Source organism: Gossypium arboreum, chromosome 8 (genome assembly GCF_025698485.1).
Source record: "Gossypium arboreum isolate Shixiya-1 chromosome 8, ASM2569848v2, whole genome shotgun sequence".
NCBI lineage: Eukaryota > Viridiplantae > Streptophyta > Magnoliopsida > Malvales > Malvaceae > Gossypium > Gossypium arboreum.
The window spans coordinates 8,963,121-8,977,820 of NC_069077.1; the positions used below are offsets into that span (position 1 = coordinate 8,963,121).

General features: G+C 36.3%; 3 protein-coding genes and 2 pseudogenes across 3 annotated transcripts; 2 read left to right on the forward strand and 3 right to left on the reverse strand.

Annotated features, from left to right (window-relative positions):
* Positions 1–648, forward strand: LOC128279479 (uncharacterized). Its single transcript, XM_053018426.1, has 2 exons — positions 1–223; positions 310–648. Exons 1-2 carry the CDS (start codon positions 136–138, stop codon positions 576–578), a joined length of 357 nt encoding a protein of 118 aa, XP_052874386.1. The 5' UTR covers positions 1–135; the 3' UTR covers positions 579–648.
* Positions 649–2,614: 1,966 nt separating this feature from the next.
* LOC108470281 (probable indole-3-acetic acid-amido synthetase GH3.6) lies at positions 2,615–4,958 on the forward strand. The gene is made up of 3 exons (XM_017771577.2): positions 2,615–3,093; positions 3,185–3,292; positions 3,400–4,958. Exons 1-3 carry the CDS (start codon positions 2,780–2,782, stop codon positions 4,724–4,726), a joined length of 1,749 nt encoding a protein of 582 aa, XP_017627066.1. The 5' UTR covers positions 2,615–2,779; the 3' UTR covers positions 4,727–4,958.
* A 293-nt stretch (positions 4,959–5,251) lies between these two features.
* Positions 5,252–7,374, reverse strand: LOC108470280 (probable LRR receptor-like serine/threonine-protein kinase RKF3; annotated as a pseudogene).
* Positions 7,375–7,899: 525 nt separating this feature from the next.
* On the reverse strand, positions 7,900–10,175 carry LOC128296582 (probable LRR receptor-like serine/threonine-protein kinase RKF3; annotated as a pseudogene).
* Positions 10,176–11,163: 988 nt separating this feature from the next.
* LOC108470279 (probable LRR receptor-like serine/threonine-protein kinase RKF3) lies at positions 11,164–13,598 on the reverse strand. Its single transcript, XM_017771576.2, has one exon. The coding sequence runs from the start codon at positions 13,227–13,229 to the stop codon at positions 11,343–11,345; it is 1,887 nt and encodes a 628-aa protein (XP_017627065.1). The 5' UTR covers positions 13,230–13,598; the 3' UTR covers positions 11,164–11,342.
* Between the last annotated feature and the right edge of the window lie 1,102 nt (positions 13,599–14,700).

A 14,700-nucleotide genomic window follows, 5' to 3' on the forward strand; every position in this document is an offset into this window, starting at 1 on the left:
TTTCCATAGTTAAGTGACTACTAATGTAGTTTACCTATTTTAATTCTCAATTCCGAAAGCAACGTATCCATAAATGTACTTTATATTTTACAGTACTATGAAGAAATTGGTAAACCAACACCAAAGGTTGAAGTAATGAAATACCTAAAGAATAAACAGTACACTGATGCCAAGGATTTCGCAGGGGAATGTGAGCCCGTCGTCGTGATTGCCAAAGGACAAAGTAAAAAAATGACCCCACCAACTGTTTGATTAAAATTCTCAGTGAATGTCATGCGAGCATGGTTTTATTTTTTTCTATGCTTGCAGGTGTGCAAGGGACATGCAAGTACGGTACTCGGGTTGATTACATACTAGCATCTCCGAATTCGCCGTACAAATTCGTTCCGGGTTCGTATTCGGTATTGTCTTCAAAAGGGACTTCAGATCATCACATAGTGAAAGTCGACGTAGTAAAAACAGATGAAAATGTCAAAGAAAATGGCAGCAGGAAGCGACGGCAACAACCGAAACAGAGAGTCGTGAAGATTACAGCAGACAGTTCTCCATCAAAAAGCATATGGAAAACACATACATGACGGGAAATTTATAATTTGCTTTAAATAATTTTGAAATAGAAACGATAGGGTTATATTGGTAAAATTATCATGTAGGGTTTTATATCTTGGAGTCGATTGATTTTTTCATTCTATTTAAAAATAGGTAAATTAATCCTCGTACATTATATTAAAGAGCAATTTGGTCTTTTGTTTTAAAATATCATCAATTTATATTATTAAAAATTAGTCCGGTTGACAAAAAATTAGTACATGGCGTGGCATGTCATTTGTACTTCATGCTAACGCATACAGATCAATTTTTTGACAGAAATTGATGAAAATTTTAATTGAAATGATCAATTTGCTCTTTGATCTAATGTATAGTGACTAATTTGTCTATTTTTTGAGTAAATGTGACAAAATGCAATCTGACTATCAATACAGAGGTTCCCATGATATTTTTACCGGGTTATATTTGATTTGGGATTTATATCGTAATGTACATAGTTCTGAAAGGAAAACAATTTAAAATTTAATAATATATATTTTTGTCATTGCAATTAGACATGATAATGGGTCGGTCACTTGTTCAGGGCTTGTGCCCACTCAAAAAGTGGGAGGTTTGACAAAAATATAGACTCATTTTCTAAATGGGTTGGGCCTCGATAATATTTTTGGTCCGAGCTAGGTCCAACTTTGAATTGGCCTAAAAAATTTCATTGGCGTTTGTTGCCATTTTTCTATTATTTTGCTATCATTTTACTATTATATTGCTACTATTTTATTATTAATGTTTGGATATTGTATAACTCTTATTTTATTGTTAATTTTGCTACTATATTAGAGGCATTTGTTTCCTAAGTTGTAACTATGTTAGTGTTATTTAAGTATAATTTTTTTTAATTTATTAGGAAATATTTATTTTAATATTTTAGTGTATTTGATATATTATATTTTTTAAATATTATTTTATATAAAAATAATATAAAATTTTTTAATGCATGTTGTGTTAGGTTCGATTTAGCATTTTTATTAAAGTCGAGCTTAGACAAAGTTTTAGGTCCATTTTTGGTCGGGTTGGGCTCAAGCCTAAAAGTTAACATCGAGCTTAACTCGACTTTGTGATCGTGTTTAATTGCAATAATTTTTTTTAATTAGATTAACTTTTCCTTTAATTTTATTAACTAATTTTTTCAAAAATCAATTGATGGACTTTGATGTTAATGGACTTTGGGTAAGTGAAGTCAGTTAATTATTGGGAAAAAAATATTATATTTAAAATAAGAGAAGGGATTCACTTACAATATTTTGTATCTTTTATACGATTAATATTTTAACAATTTATCGCTTGAATTTGTTGATATAATTGTACTTGTTATGTATGTAAATTTTGAACCGACTTAATATCTTTATCATAACAATCTAAAATGCTATATATGTTAATTGTATGTATTAATTAAAATATATTAAATCATTTTTAAGATTTATTTATATTATAAATATAATATGGTAAAGAAATTAATTTTTTTCGTTTAAAACAGTATATTTTTAAAGCCATCTATCTAATATATTTTTATTATGTTACAAAAATAAATTTTGTAAACAGTATTTAAAATAAATAATTAAAAATAGTTTTTTTTGAGGATTGAATTCTATAATTGCTTCAAAACTTGCTATAGTAATATATATATATTTAAAATATTTTGTTTAATATATAATTAAAATTTTAAAGGTTTAATTTGTTTTTCAATTCTATTAATCTAGTACAGTATTTAAAATTAGTTTTAAATTATAAATTAATTATTTTAAAATGTTTATTAATTTTATTAATTTAAAAAATTAAAACTATCGAAAGTTTATTTGAGAAATCATTTATTTTAATAATATATTTAGATAAATTTTAAAATATCTGATTATGTTTTAATTATATTAATTAAATATCTTAAAATATTTTTTATTCCTCTAATTTTTTTTAAATTATTTTAATACCCGAATCCATTTTGACTAAAGCTAAAATCTAGCTGTCCAAAATTGAAATAATCCAAATGCATCTTTCTTTCATTTTCTTCGTACCAAAATTTCAAAAGTCATAACACGTGTCAAAATCCCTGCTCTCTTTTTTTTTTTTATTTAAACAACCCGCCTGTTTCTACTGCCACTGTCTTCCGCTACCACCGCCACCACCAAGTTGTCCAGTAAGTGAACCCGGTTATCAACTGTACCACTAGCCTCACTTTAAGATGACAGACGACGCGTTGTTGAAGCAACTAGAGGAATCAACGAAGGATTTCTCTCGTCATCAGGCCGAGACTCTCCGATCCATCCTCCAACACCAGCGCGGCGTGCGTTATCTCCAACGCCACCTCCCCGGTGCTGGAGATCACAATTTCCTGATCGACGCCGCCACTTTTAGACTCTCCGTGCCGTTATCTTGCTACGATGACTACGCTGATTACATCAATCAATTAGCCGACGGAGACAAGTGCACCAGTGATGATGATCACGATCATCGCCACCTCTTGTCCGTTGATCCTCTCGTTTGCTTCTTTTACAGGTAGCTGATCTACTCTACTCTACTTATTTCTTTTAGAAGTCAACAAAAATTTCAATATGTTTGACTTTTTAATCTTCTTTTTTTTGAGTAGTTCTGGAACGAGTTCAATGAAGCCTAAATTGATACCTTACTTTGATTCAACGCTTTCAAAAGGGGCGTCGCATATAGCTCATCAAGGAAGCGCCGCTGTTCTTCGGAAGTAATTTTCTTTTTCAAATTTAAATAAGTGCATTATGATTTGATCTTCTTTTCAGTTCAAAGACATTTGTTAATTCGATGATTTTTATTTTTTTTTTCAATTTTTAGGTTTTTTCCTCCAAGGCCCGAAGTGAATAAGAGGCTAGCATTTATATATGCCGATAGCATTACAACAACGAAAGGGGGTTTCAAGGTAATGGCAGCTTCTTCATTCCCTTTGCATAGTAGTAGTAATCCGAATCGCTCTCTATTTATGTCTCTCAGCAGCCCCATGGAAGTGATTCTTGGATCAAATGTTGAGCACCAAATGTACTGTCACCTTCTCTGTGGTCTTAGAAATTCTGATTCTATAGATGCTATTCATGTCCCATATGCCATAGGTTTGATTAAAGCTATGTGGGTCTTAGAATCCAAGTGGAAGCAACTATGTGATGATATTGAAAAAGGGATACTGTGTTCGTTGATTAATGATGTTCGAATGAGGGATTCTGTTGTTCAGGTTCTTGGTGGACCACAACCAGATTTGTCAAATAGAATTAGATTGATTTTTGAAAAGAAGGATTGGGGTGGGATTTTGAGTAAATTATGGCCAAATGTTCGATATATTAGAAGTGTCATGACCGGTAGTATGAAGCAGTACTATTCCAAGCTTAAGTACTATGCAGGGGAGGTACCTCTGGTAGGTGGGGATTACTTTGCATCAGAGTGTTGCGTGGCCATTAACTTGGATATCAAGCAACCACCTGATTTGACTAGATTTGTTATGCTTCCAACCGCTGCATATTTCGAGTTCCTTCCATTTGATTTAGCTGAGAACAATGTTGTTGGTGAAGAAACTGTGGATGTTTGTGGTGTTGAAGTAGGGAAGGTGTATGAAGTAGTTGTGACTACTTATAGAGGGTTTTATAGATATCGCCTAGGTGATGTTGTAAGAGTTGTTGGTTTCTACAACTCATCTCCCTTGCTGGAGTTTGTGATGCGAGCTCCTAAAACTTCAAATGAGATAGTGACTGAGGGAGATCTGATGGCTGCCATGGAAAAATTTCAACTTGTACTGAGAAATACTATGGGCATGGCGATAGAGATTGTGGAGTTTACGAGTTCCGTTGACTTCGGTTCAAGTCCTAAGAGATTGAAGATCTTTATTGAAGTTAAAGACTGTGATATGATTTTGCAGGACAAGTTGCAGGAATCAAACCTTAGAAAATGTTGTTCAGATCTCGAAGACAGTTTAGGAAGTATTTATAAGGTGCAGAGGAACAAAGGAGAGATAAGCCCTTTATCACTATCAGTTTTGAAATGTGGTAGCTTTGATAGGTTACTAAAACTAGCAATAGAGAATGGAACTCCAGCTAGTCAATATAAGCCACCTAAGATTATAAGAAACCCTAGCATTGTTGATGTTTTGGAAGAAAATGTTATTGTGACTATATAAGCTTAGCTTAAGAATCTCTATATACTCAATGGCTTGCAGCCCTTTGCTACTTATAGGAATAATTGAAGGTTGGTCTTCAATGGACTTGTCAATGTGCTTTGAGAAACAGAATTTATCTTATTTTATCAGTTCCTAAATACTTGTGAGCATTGAAATGCCATACAAGCTATAACTGGATTCATATGTAAACTACTATCATATTTATATTCTAAACAGAACGATAGTTGCTTCATTTGTGTCTTCTTTCTCTTGTTCCATTTATATTTTGATCTGGATCTTTATATCTCTTGAAGTTATTGTGTCCATGTATGCCCAGATATGGGTATAGGGATATGACCGTTCAAGAACTCTCTAAATATATGCAAAAATAATTGAGCATGCACTCACTATACACAAATCCATATCTTATACTCATGCACGAGGCTCATAGCAAAAATCTGCCTCTTTGAGTAACCATAGGCTGTAGATCAGAATTCTTGCTCATATTGACCTGTGACTAGATCCTATGCCAAGGCTCATAGCAAATTTCCAAAAAGAAAAAAACACCATTTCTTCAAGATATCAATTCATGCAGCAGAGAAAAAAACAAGACGCTATTACAAATTGAAGTGACTATCGTATGCCCAATATATTCATTGAATTCAACTGAATCTAACTTGATTGTAAATCTATTGTATCTTTATGCCATCAGATTTAACTCTCAGCTCACGAAGCAAAAGTCTAAACAAAACAGGGAACACCATTGAAGAACTCAATGATCCTATTATTTTGAGTTGAGCTTATGAGTAACTTCTAATTTAGAGCCTGAACTTGTCCTTCCTTTCTCGAAACCAAAATCACGATTCCTTGTAGATTTGTCAATCTCATCAATGGCTACAATAGGAATTGACCGATCAGGGATCGGGGGAACCAAAATATCTGTTTCCAACATTTTCACAACCTGATCCATAGATGGCCTGCATTGTAACTCTGGGTGAGAACAAAGAACCGCTATCAACACGTATTTCTCCATAACTTCCGGCGGCCCCAACTCCAGCATGCCACCTTCAATAATGTCCAAAGCTTTCTCATTCTTCACCAATGACCACACCCAATCAGCTAATACAGAAGGTTGGTTCTCATCACTCATAGTGAATGCCTTCTTTCCGCTCAACAACTCGAGAAGCACTACCCCAAAGCTATACACATCACTCCTATCGGTCAATTGGCCATACAATGCATACTCGGGCAACGTACCCCATTGTTCCGGCAACCCTAGTGCTTAAATGTGTCATCCCTTCTAGCGCAAACTTGGCAAGTCCGAAATCAGCTACTTTAGCCTCAAACATATCATCCAAAAGGATATTACTCGCTTTAATATCCCTATGAATGATTGCTGGTTGTGTCCCGTAATGCAAGTAAGCCAGTCCCCTTGCTGTCCCTAGTGCAATCTTTTGACGTATAGGCCAAGTAAGTCTCCCTTTAGTGGAACCAAAGAGATGATCATGCAAACTCCCATTCTTCATCAAATCACATACAATTATCCTCTGATGACCCACTAATGGTGTCGTGGCTATACAATACCCCCTCAAAGCAACAAGGTTGACATGCCTAATACTAGCAATAACCTTGACTTCGTGAGCGAATTCAGCATCGCCGGTAGCGGAACAGTTCTTGAACCTCTTAAAGGCTACCTCAGAACCATCAGGTAAGTACCCTTTGTACACATTGCCATAGCCTCCTTTTCCTATAATGTTATCTGTAGAGAAATTCTCAGTAGCTTTCTTAATCTCATCGAATGTAAACCTAACAAAATCGATAGTTTCACTAATGGAATCCAACCCAGAATCTGTCTCAAGATTCCGAATTCGATCCCTCCTTTTCTTTCTTGAATCCCTATATTTTCTATAAACAAACCAGGGCCCCAATGAAAACAGCTAGACCAACAACACCAACACTGATTAATACACCCAAACTAACACCTTGTTTCTCACCCTCACCATTGCTGGTATCAGGGACAGGGATATCAAGTGAAAATAAACAAATGGCCGTGTCAGTTGCTCCGAAGTAAATAGCAGAAGCCCCTGCATAAATAGACGGGTATGCCACGCAGTCAGAGATGCTTGCAATCGAACTGTTGGTCAAGTATAAAGCTAGCAAATTGGCCAAGCTGCTAGTACACGAAGCACAAGCGGTACCACGCAAAGACTGGTTACAGTTGGAAACCACGTCGGTTAAGGTAGAGTTTGGAATTAAAGCTTCGAAATCAGACTTCGTGGTTAAATCCATACAGCCTTGAGAGATCCAAGCGGTTTCGAAACCACACGAGGAACGGATGTTGAAGTTTGGGATGAGCGATTGGTAAGATTGCCAACATGATTCGGAGGAGTTTAAGGGAGGGACAAATGAACCAGTGCGTCTTAGGTAGTCGGAGAGAACGAAGCGGAGACCCTGGCGGACGGCCATGCAGCCCAAAGTGGTGTTGAGTTGGGACCAGGTGGTGGGAAGTATGGGTTGGAGGATGGCGAAGGTCAAGGGACATGGTAAGCTGCCATTTTGAGCAAGGCCAACTGGGAAGAAAGTTGAGATTATGAAGAAGAGAAGACAGTAGTGAAAGGACATAGGGGTCGAACTTGATTATGAGAGATAGCAATTCATAGAGGCAATTATGATTTTAACTTTTAAGTTTCGTTGAGAGTTTTAAAGGAAACTGAAAAAGAAAAAGTTTGGAAGATGAGATGATGTGCAATAAGCCGGATAGCGCAGACCAAGAAACGGCGGAGAAACACAGTGGGCAATTTCGTTCAAAGTTGGTTCCTTCTATTTTATTTTATTTTTGTATAGAATTAATGCATATTTTAGGCAGCAATTTCTACTTAGTTTATACTAAATTTGTTTTCACTTACCTGCTTCTCGTTCCATGTATATTAGAAAAACCAATTAGATAATGTGTCGTATATTTTAAAATATTTTATTAATTTTTTCAATTTTTATATTTGGAAAGACAAATAGGATTGTTTAGGATGGAGTTTAAGTTTTTATGATTATAACATTGCTGCTAAACTAAAAAAGTATTTACTGATTTTTTTTCAACCCCATTTTTACCTATTCTACTCCAATATGTCATAGAATATGGGTTAAAACTCCACCAATGTAATTTGTGAATTTGTTTGCAGGATGGAAGGCATTTCCCTTCATGAACCAGATGCAGCTCTTGGTAAAGGCGAAATACAAACTCCAAGGCTGATATTGAGTATGGAACCTAAGCTCAACACCTTGCCTGTTAAGAGGAGTCCATCAATCATTGTTGAATCATACTTCAAAGCCTTTTTTCAAGTGAGTAGAAATTCCTTTAACAGAAAGGTGTCATTCGTTGAGGGCCAACAAACCCCTTCAATAAACTTTGAACTTTGCCTTGTAGATTTGTCAATCTCATCAATGGCTACAATAGGAATTGACCGATCAGGGATCGGGGAACCAAAATATCTGTTTCCAACATTTTCACAACCTGATCCATAGATGGCCTGCATTGTAACTCTGGGTGAGAACAAAGAACCGCTATCAACACGTATTTCTCCATAACTTCCGGCGGCCCCAACTCCAGCATGCCACCTTCAATAATGTCCAAAGCTTTCTCATTCTTCACCAATGACCACACCCAATCAGCTAATACAGAAGGTTGGTTCTCATCACTCATAGTGAATGCCTTCTTTCCGCTCAACAACTCGAGAAGCACTACCCCAAAGCTATACACATCACTCCTATCGGTCAATTGGCCATACAATGCATACTCGGGCAACGTACCCCATTGTTCCGGCAACCCTAGTGCTTAAATGTGTCATCCCTTCTAGCGCAAACTTGGCAAGTCCGAAATCAGCTACTTTAGCCTCAAACATATCATCCAAAAGGATATTACTCGCTTTAATATCCCTATGAATGATTGCTGGTTGTGTCCCGTAATGCAAGTAAGCCAGTCCCCTTGCTGTCCCTAGTGCAATCTTTTGACGTATAGGCCAAGTAAGTCTCCCTTTAGTGGAACCAAAGAGATGATCATGCAAACTCCCATTCTTCATCAAATCACATACAATTATCCTCTGATGACCCACTAATGGTGTCGTGGCTATACAATACCCCCTCAAAGCAACAAGGTTGACATGCCTAATACTAGCAATAACCTTGACTTCGTGAGCGAATTCAGCATCGCCGGTAGCGGAACAGTTCTTGAACCTCTTAAAGGCTACCTCAGAACCATCAGGTAAGTACCCTTTGTACACATTGCCATAGCCTCCTTTTCCTATAATGTTATCTGTAGAGAAATTCTCAGTAGCTTTCTTAATCTCATCGAATGTAAACCTAACAAAATCGATAGTTTCACTAATGGAATCCAACCCAGAATCTGTCTCAAGATTCCGAATTCGATCCTCCTTTTCTTTCTTGAATCCCTATATTTTCTATAAACAAACCAGGGCCCCAATGAAAACAGCTAGACCAACAACACCAACACTGATTAATACACCCAAACTAACACCTTGTTTCTCACCCTCACCATTGCTGGTATCAGGGACAGGGATATCAAGTGAAAATAAACAAATGGCCGTGTCAGTTGCTCCGAAGTAAATAGCAGAAGCCCCTGCATAAATAGACGGGTATGCCACGCAGTCAGAGATGCTTGCAATCGAACTGTTGGTCAAGTATAAAGCTAGCAAATTGGCCAAGCTGCTAGTACACGAAGCACAAGCGGTACCACGCAAAGACTGGTTACAGTTGGAAACCACGTCGGTTAAGGTAGAGTTTGGAATTAAAGCTTCGAAATCAGACTTCGTGGTTAAATCCATACAGCCTTGAGAGATCCAAGCGGTTTCGAAACCACACGAGGAACGGATGTTGAAGTTTGGGATGAGCGATTGGTAAGATTGCCAACATGATTCGGAGGAGTTTAAGGGAGGGACAAATGAACCAGTGCGTCTTAGGTAGTCGGAGAGAACGAAGCGGAGACCCTGGCGGACGGCCATGCAGCCCAAAGTGGTGTTGAGTTGGGACCAGGTGGTGGGAAGTATGGGTTGGAGGATGGCGAAGGTCAAGGGACATGGTAAGCTGCCATTTTGAGCAAGGCCAACTGGGAAGAAAGTTGAGATTATGAAGAAGAGAAGACAGTAGTGAAAGGACATAGGGGTCGAACTTGATTATGAGAGATAGCAATTCATAGAGGCAATTATGATTTTAACTTTTTAAGTTTCGTTGAGAGTTTTAAAGGAAACTGGAAAAAGAAAAAGTTTGGAAGATGAGATGATGTGCAATAAGCCGGATAGCGCAGACCAAGAAACGGCGGAGAAACACAGTGGGCAATTTCGTTCAAAGTTGGTTCCTTCTATTTTATTTTATTTTTGTATAGAATTAATGCATATTTTAGGCAGCAATTTCTACTTAGTTTATACTAAATTTGTTTTCACTTACCTGCTTCTCGTTCCATGTATATTAGAAAAACCAATTAGATAATGTGTCGTATATTTTAAAATATTTTATTAATTTTTTCAATTTTTATATTTGGAAAGACAAATAGGATTGTTTAGGATGGAGTTTAAGTTTTTATGATTATAACATTGCTGCTAAACTAAAAAGTATTTACTGATTTTTTCAACCCCATTTTTACCTATTCTACTCCAATATGTCATAGAATATGGGTTAAAACTCCACCAATGTAATTTGTGAATTTGTTTGCAGGATGGAAGGCATTTCCCTTCATGAACCAGATGCAGCTCTTGGTAAAGGCGAAATACAAACTCCAAGGCTGATATTGAGTATGGAACCTAAGCTCAACACCTTGCCTGTTAAGAGGAGTCCATCAATCATTGTTGAATCATACTTCAAAGCCTTTTTTTCAAGTGAGTAGAAATTCCTTTAACAGAAAGGTGTCATTCGTTGAGGGCCAACAAACCCCTTCAATAAACTTTGAACTTTGTCTCTTACCTTCTTCGGGAATAGCGCCATGTTCTTAAGGGAGAACACCTTCCATCCACCCTGCAAACTCACAATTTTGCAATTGATGGGGATTGAATTCATTTCTTATTGTATATAAGAGTTGAATAGGTAAAAGGTGTTCCTCCTTTATGAACCTGACACAAATCTTGACAGATGAGGAAGACAAAGTCCAATAACAGACCTTTTAAGAGGAATCTGTCCGCCATCTATGATCAATATTTCGAAGATTTATTGAGAAGTTGAAAATTTCCACGACAGGTAACAACTTATTAACAATTTTTAAGTTCAATGTCAACTAGAATAATTAATTATTTAATTTAGAGCTAAATATATATTAACTTTTATTTTATTTTATTTTGAAGATGAAATTTGCCTTCCCCTTTCTATATGAAGAAAGTCAGCTTTGAAGCTCAATAGAAGAGTTGGATCAGGAAGAGAAGAATTTCCAAAAAAAAAAAAACAACACAATACAATACACCTTTGAACAAATCAATTGATGTTGGATAGAGAAAAAAAATTGCTATATGTACACCTTTTAAGTACTTACAAATGGAAATGACCACTGTATGCCTTATATCTATCGACTTTAAATGAATGTTACTTGATTGTAAATCTATTGTATCCTTATAACACCATTGGAGAGCTCAATGGTCCTTTATTATGTTGAGTTGTGTTTATGAGGAACTTCTATTGAAGACCCTGAACTTGTCCCTCCCATCTTATAATCAGAATGATGACTGTTTTCATAACCAAACATCTGATAACCACCAGAACTGATGAACTGACCTGAGCCATTACTTCTTATAGATCTCTCAATCTCATCAATACGAGCTACGATAGGAATTGGCCTATCAGGGATCGAAGGAACCGAAATGTCTGTTTCCAACATTTTCACAACCTGATCCATAGATGGTCTGCATTGTAATTCTTGGTGAGAACAAAGAACCGCTATCAACACATATTTCTCCATAACGTCCGGCGGCCCCAACTCCAGCATGCCATCTTCGATAACTTCTAAAGCTTTCTCGTTCTTCACCAATGACCATGCCCAATCAGCCACTAAAGGTTGGTTCTCATCACCCATATTGAGTGCCTTCTTTCCGCTCAGCAACTCAAGAAGCACTACTCCAAAACTATACACATCGCTCCTATCGGTCAATTGGCCATATAAAGCGTATTCAGGGGCAACATACCCCATTGTTCCGGTTACCCTAGTGCTCAAATGCGTCATCCCTTCTGGCGCAAACTTAGCAAGTCCGAAATCAGCTACTTTGGCCTCGAACATATCATCCAAAAGTATATTACTCGCTTTGATATCCCTATGAATGATTGTCGATTGTGCCCCGTAATGCAAGTAAGCTAATCCCCTTGCTGTCCCTAAGGCAATCTTTTGACGTATAGGCCAAGTAAGTCTCCTTTTAGTGGAACCAAAGAGATGATCATGCAAACTCCCATTCTTCATTAAATCACACACAATAATCCTCTGGTGACCCTCTGATGGCATCATAGCTGTACAATATCCCCTCAAAGTAACAAGATTCACATGCCTAACACTAGCAATAACCTCGACTTCGTGCACGAAATTGGCATTGCCGGCGGCAGAACAGTTCTTGAACCTCTTAAAAGCTACCTCAGAACCATCAAGTAAGTACCCTTTGTACACATTTCCATACCCTCCTCTTCCTATAATGTTATCTATTGCGAAATTCCTAGTAGCCATCTTAATCTCATTGAATGTAAACTTAACCAAATTAGTACTTTCACTAATGGAATCCAACCCAGAATTGTTCTCAAGATTCCCAATTTGATCCCTTCCTTTCTTCTTTGAATCCTTAAGTTTTCTATAAACAAACCAAAACCCAACAATGAAAACAGCTAAACCAATAGCAACACCAATTATTAGACCCAAATTCACATTTTTTTTCTTACCTTCACCATTACTGAAATCAATTGAAAACAAACAATAAGCTGTATCTTCATCAGCTGGTCCCAAGTAATTAGCTTCAGCTGCTGCGTAAATAAAGGGGTAATCCGTACAATCAGACACGTTTGCTATCGAACTGTTCACCGAGTGTAAAGCTTGTAAACTAGCCAAGCTTCGAACACATGAAGCACAAGCTGAACCATGTAACGACTGGTTACAATTCAAAACCACGTCGTTTAAAGTGGCGTTTGGGGTCGAAGCTTCGAATTCGGCCGTCGTGGTTAAGTTCTTGCAGCCTTGGGAGATCCAATCGGTCTCGAGACCACATGAAGAACGGATGTTGAAACTTGGGAGGAGGGACTGATAAGATTCCCAACAGGACTCCGAGGTGTTTAGAGGAGGGAAGAACAAACCGGTGCGTTTAAGGTAGTCGGAGAGGACAAGGCGGAGGCCTTGGAGGAGGTAATGGCACTCGCTGGTGGTGTTGTGTTGGGGTCTGTTGGGAAGAGCCGGCCGTAGGATGGTGAAGTTTAAGGGACATGATACGGTGTCGTTTTCAGCAAAGCAAAATGGGAAAAGGTTTAAGATGAAGAACAAGAAGAGAAGATAATGAAAGGACATTTGGGAGGAAATTTGATTATGGAAGATAATAATTCATTGGTGGTGGTGATTATGGGATTAATGATTAAGTTTCGTCTCTGGGCTTTATGTTTTTGAAAGATTAGAGACAGTTAAGGGTGAAAAAGATTCGGAGACGGCGGAGATGGCGGCGGAGAAATGAAGTTGGGAAATTCGTCGAAGGTTGGTTTTGTGGTTTTTACTTTTATTTATCGATGATGTGATTGGTTTTTCGTTTTTCTTCGTTTCGGGTCCAATTTGGGTTCCTAAAAACCTTTTGTCTTTTCCCCAGGTTTCAAAATGGTGTCATTTTTTTCTCAGGAGCCAAACACATTCTTACTTGTTGCAGTGTTCTTCTTTATTGGTAATAGATGATGCAAAAGGAGATTACAATTAATTCTTATATATGAAATCAAAAATTTCTTTTTGTTTAAAATAGAGTTAAAAATTAACGCGATTGATAAAATAATTAAACAGTGACATATAATATGTTATTTGTATTTAATACTAATGTATAGAGACCGGTTTTTAACAATAAAAATGGATGAATTTTTAACAAAAAGACCAATTTGTTCTTTCATCTAACGTAAATGGTTATGGTATTTTTTACCCTTTATTGGCATTTTGATTAAATCCAAAGCTAAGTCGAATTAGATTTCTATAAAACAGTTCTTATATTTATTTTTTTTATTCATAAGACTTGTCGGTACAACAATGTTAAGATTATAATAGTTTGTGACAATTCACTCGATGAATGAAAAGTTGTAAACTGATTAAAAATAACTCTCTTAACTCAAAGAACTTAGACTTTGATCAACTTTAATCGCATAAACCTCTCCACCTATCAAATAAACTGTAGCAAACGCTACCATCCCACGTTAATAAAACTTAAACTCGAAATATTATTTAAAAAAATCCACCCATCTTATTACAATATTTTGCATTGAGCATATTGACTTTTATTTTTCCATTTAGTATATGACTAAATAAATTTCCACTTGTAAATAAAAAGTATATTGGTGTTAGTTGAAATTTCAACAACTTGTGTTATTATAGTGAGGCATGTTTTATTTCCATCTAGGAAAATGAATTTCCCACATGTTTTGCTAAGGGCAAACATTTTCCGACTGCTTCCAGAACCTCAGTAAGGTGAAAATGAAGTCAATTCAAGGGATAATACCAAAACATTTTAAAACTGACGTATAAATTGCAAATTAGTCCCTAAAACTTAAAATATTTTAAATAAATGATTAAAGTGTCAACATTGCATTAATCATGTTTTTCTATCAGTTTAGTTGTTAAATACAATACAAATTAGATATGTAGCATCTTTATTTCACAAAATAATAAATATGTGTGTGTTTATTATATAAAGAGCTTGGATTTGACATATTTAAAAATAGACAATATCATTAAAATATAGGATAACTATTCACTCCTTTCATGCAATATATATATATATATATATATATAT

Coding starts and splice junctions, on each gene's coding strand:
- LOC128279479 (XM_053018426.1), top strand. CDS start 136: ATGAAATACCTAAAGAATAAACAGTACACTGATGCCAAGGATTTCGCA. Junction 224..309: donor CGTGATTGCCAAAGGACAAA/GTAAAAAAATGA, acceptor CTATGCTTGCAG/GTGTGCAAGGGACATGCAAG.
- LOC108470281 (XM_017771577.2), top strand. CDS start 2,780: ATGACAGACGACGCGTTGTTGAAGCAACTAGAGGAATCAACGAAGGAT. Junction 3,094..3,184: donor CTCGTTTGCTTCTTTTACAG/GTAGCTGATCTA, acceptor TTTTTTGAGTAG/TTCTGGAACGAGTTCAATGA. Junction 3,293..3,399: donor AGCGCCGCTGTTCTTCGGAA/GTAATTTTCTTT, acceptor TTCAATTTTTAG/GTTTTTTCCTCCAAGGCCCG.
- LOC108470279 (XM_017771576.2), bottom strand. CDS start 13,229: ATGTCCTTTCATTATCTTCTCTTCTTGTTCTTCATCTTAAACCTTTTC.